Genomic DNA, 4,360 nt, shown 5'->3' with positions numbered 1-4,360 from the left:
CTGTCACTGTAGACGGGAATTGGGGTTTCACTCTATTTCTTGATCTATCTCTCTGCACTCTTATGATGAAAAATAGCTGGAAACATGAGATAAAAGATGCCCTCAGATGTTGACTAGGTCAAACAACAACTTGGGCCTTAAATTGTTGGGCTTGGGCTTCCTTACATAATTGGAAACCAAAAAATAAAACCCAACAATTATAACAATGAGACATTAGCATACGAGTACATCAACTTTCAAATTTTTACACTTTAGCTCCTCTTATTTTTGCTCCCGATCAACAAACAGAAGTAAAATAAGATCCTAAAAAAGAACCCCCATCCCACTGTTATCCATAAACAGTTCCATTTGTTAAAATCAGTGATCCCTTCTTGTTGTAGTATATCAGCACCATTAGTTAAACATGTTGCACTTGTAATGTTAACCCCTAATGAATTACTCATACTTTGTAGTAAATTTATCTTCATCGAGTAATCAAGATCACGAAGAGGGCTATTGTCGAATATCTGAGTTCCTCTCATGAAACATCGATCCGGATCCTGAAGCTCATTTTGTAAAACTGCTTCGTACGGGTACTTCACTAGCGAAATGTAGTGAAACCAAATCCAATATACTGGAATTCGATCACGATTGATAAAGAAACCACTAAACAGTAAAAAGTATGCCAAAATCGATATGACTATAGTGTATCCAATCATAACATGTGGGACGACCCCCGAAAGAAAGGTAACGAACGAACTTCCAGCCCAAAACGACGCGAGAATTATGAGATAATAATATAGAAACCCTGATAACTCCCCGTCCAGCCCAACGGCCCAAAATGTGATCGACGAGAAGGCCAAAGCTAGGAAAATGAGAGCCGGAATTGCGACTAATGAGTGGGAAATAACATAAGACGATCGTCTGTAAGCGTTGTAAGCCGTTTCTCTAATGAAGATGTACCGTTCTTGTATGAACACTGGTAAGGCATCGGCACAAGTGTAGAACGTTGTGGACATTGCGAAAGCGAAGAATCCTAATCGTTCATGAACGCCTTTCGGCGAATTATCAAGTTTCCAAAACACGGTCGCAAGTAAGAAACCCGTGACTAACACCGCTCCTAACCGAACGCCAAACAGTTCTGGCATTCGGCACGAATTGGTAACCATTCGTTTTGATAAAATAACCATTTCTATCAACATTGGATTAGCAAAAGTAGGTACTAAAGAATTAGGGTTAATATCATTACTTCCACCTGCACCTGATACTAATTTGCCTCTAGATATACTCGCACTAATCGCTTCCTTCAACGATAAATTGTGCATTGTTGTTTCTTTACCTGTATTGTCAAAGTTTTCCGATCGCTTTAATTTTTGCCACGATATGTTGAATTCGACTAGGCTTTTCGTTCCACCAGGTGATCCTTCGAGTTCTCGTATCAAATCGAGAGCGAATTCGGTCGGGTTCTCTTGATCGGGAATCGGATAACCGAAATCGGAAAAATACAAAGGAAGATTATTCGGTGAACCGCTGTAAACCGTCTGTCCACGAGATAAAAACAATAAACGATCAAGCAAACCGAGAATCCGAAAACTAGGTTGGTGTACGGACATGATCACTATACTTCCACTTTGAGCTATTCGTTGTAAAACCTTCACCACCATATAAGAACTAGTCGAATCGAGCCCCGAAGTCGGCTCATCTAAAAGTAAAATAATCGGATCGTGAATTATATCAATTCCTATAGAAACACGACGTCGTTCTCCACCTGATACACCTCTATGTCCTTCGTCACCAATAACTGTTTTGGACGCGTTTCGTAACCCTAATTGATCAATTAGCGCCTCAACTCTTAATTTCTTTTTCGATTTTGATAACGTACGCGGTAAACGGAACTCAGCGGCGTACATTAGCGTCTCTTCAACGGTTAACATTGGATATAACAGATCATCTTGTCTTACGTAAGCTGAAATCACTTTAAGCAATTCAGATTCCAATTGTTCACCGTTTAGAGTCACTTTTCCTTTCAAGCTTTCTTTCGCAATTCGATTCGCTAACGCATCGATTAATGTCGACTTACCGGATCCGCTCGCTCCGAGTACGGCTAATATCTCGCCATCTCTCGCTTGTCCCGATATATCGTTTAATAAGAATTTAGATGGCGAGAACAACCTCTCGTTACCGACTGCCTCGTCGGAAGATGTCGCCGGAGTACTTTCTCGGTTTCCAAATAGATCGGAAATCGATATCTTAGTACGTACCTTAACACTGTACGTTAAATTATGAAACGATAAAATGAACGGCAACGCGCGAGGCTCGTCTTGCTCGTTGCTCGTTTCGCTCATTTCTATAACGCGGTGATCTGACATTTCGTTTTTATATCCGTCGTAAAACTGTGACGTATCGTCGTCTGTATTCTTCATATTTTTATTGTTATTACTGTCCTCTGGTTACTATTTTTGAGACATTGCAGATCCAGAACGTATTGAAGGACGTAGTTGTGAAGAAGGTGAGAAGTTATGGGAGATGTGAAGAAGTTGAAGATTGAGGTGAATATGTAAATATATAGCAGACAGATAGATAGATAGATATAGATGTTGTGTGAGTATATATATGTGTGAATTGAAGAATTAGTGTACAGATTTGTTTCGGATGGGAAAATGCATGGGGGATGATAAGTGAGACAAGTGTAGTGATTAACGTGTTTTAGTATGAGACTATGTGAGAAAAAGACGTGGAATATGTCATTTTCTATGTATAAATATAAATTATTCATTATTAATAATAAATACGGAGTACTATATTTACTAAATTATTTGTTTATTTCTCTAGAGTTCTTTTTTAAGTTTCATGTCAAGTGAATATAAATGTCAGTATAACTATAATATGTATATGTACGAGTAATATGTAAAGTTTGATAACTAACTATTCTGAACAACCACATTTAAAAGTGTATTTAGGGATAACCTGAATGTTAGAAGCATCATCGACAAGCTAAGAGAGGAACGACTTTGATAGTTTGAACACGTGAAGAGGCGACCTCTTACTGCCCCTGTTAGGGGGTAGAGGCACTTACGATTAACGATGTAAGGAGAAGGGGTAGACCTACTCGTAGGTGGGAGGATAGAATAAAGCTCTACTTGAAGGAGCTTTTATTGACCGAGGACATGACTTCTGATAGGAATGCGTGGAGGACTAGAATTAGATTAGATGAGTAGGTTTAAGTAGGTATGTGGGTAGGTGTGTATGTGCCTTCTGTTATAGTGATCTGTGTACAAATGTCGATGTATGTAGGTATCTTCAGGTAGAGTGTTTTATGTATTCTTTTGTATGTTTGCCCGTGTATGTATGGATGTATGCGTATGTAGCTATGTAGGTTTCTAGGCATGTATGTTTATGTTTGTTTGTGTGCATATATGTTTGCATAATGTATACTTATGTATGTATGTATGTATGTATGTATGTATGTATGTATGTATGTATGTATGTATGTATGTATGTATGCATGCATGCATGTATACATGCATGCATATGTAAGGTATGTTTAGGTATGTATGTATGTATGTATGTATGTATGTATGTATGTATGTATGTATGTATGTATGCATGCATGCATGCATGCATGCATGTATGTGTAACATCCCGCCTTTTTCCATTTACTTTTCCGTTATACTAATATAAAGTCCGTTATATGTTTATAACATCTCCCGTTGATACGCGTTTTAAATTATCTCGTTTAGGTAATTCCCGCACCCGAACGAAAGTTGAGGGACTAAACTTGACAAGGGATCAAACCCTTGACTAGGTCAAAGGGTCAAACCCCTTTCACCCATTCATTTCATCTCCATCTCTCTCTCTTTCTCTCTAGCAAGAACACACACACCCAAAACCAAATTCATTCAATCATCATCTAAATTCGATCTAGGAGGCTTACAACAAAATAAATTACATATTCGTGATCCTCTCTTCATCCTCTTCATTTTGGTACCAACTTCATCTCGTTTGGGTAACATTTCTAAAACTCTAGATTTCTCTAAATTCGTGTTTTTGACTTGAAATGGTGTTAGTTAGTGTCTATGGCTCATTGTGATGTCGTGTATGTAATTTGTATGCTCGATCTCGTTGTTTTAGTGTAACTAGCATGAACTTGAATTTTGGTGTGTTGTTCTTGAATTTTGGATGATCATATGTTGTTAGATGTTAAAAGTTCATGTTCTAATTGTGTTCCTAGTATCATTAGCTTCGTTTTGATGTATAGGTTAATTAAGGAAACTCCAAGAACATGATTAGTGATTTTGTGAACTTGGATTAGGGTTTGATAAGCTTTAGATGAACTTTTGATGCACCAAATGCTATGAAATATTGTAGATAAGAATTTTGT

The 4,360-nt window shown here is 37.8% G+C and overlaps 1 protein-coding gene across 1 annotated transcript; it reads right to left on the bottom strand.

The window, feature by feature from the left end:
* Positions 1-251: 251 nt before the first annotated feature.
* On the bottom strand, positions 252-2,402 carry LOC139889771 (ABC transporter G family member 6-like). The gene has a single exon (XM_071872704.1). The coding sequence runs from the start codon at positions 2,400-2,402 to the stop codon at positions 252-254; it is 2,151 nt and encodes a 716-aa protein (XP_071728805.1).
* Positions 2,403-4,360: the final 1,958 nt, after the last annotated feature.

This window comes from Rutidosis leptorrhynchoides, chromosome 2 (assembly GCF_046630445.1).
Source record: "Rutidosis leptorrhynchoides isolate AG116_Rl617_1_P2 chromosome 2, CSIRO_AGI_Rlap_v1, whole genome shotgun sequence".
Lineage (NCBI taxonomy): Eukaryota > Viridiplantae > Streptophyta > Magnoliopsida > Asterales > Asteraceae > Rutidosis > Rutidosis leptorrhynchoides.
This window is presented reverse-complemented; position numbering and strand designations above follow the sequence as displayed.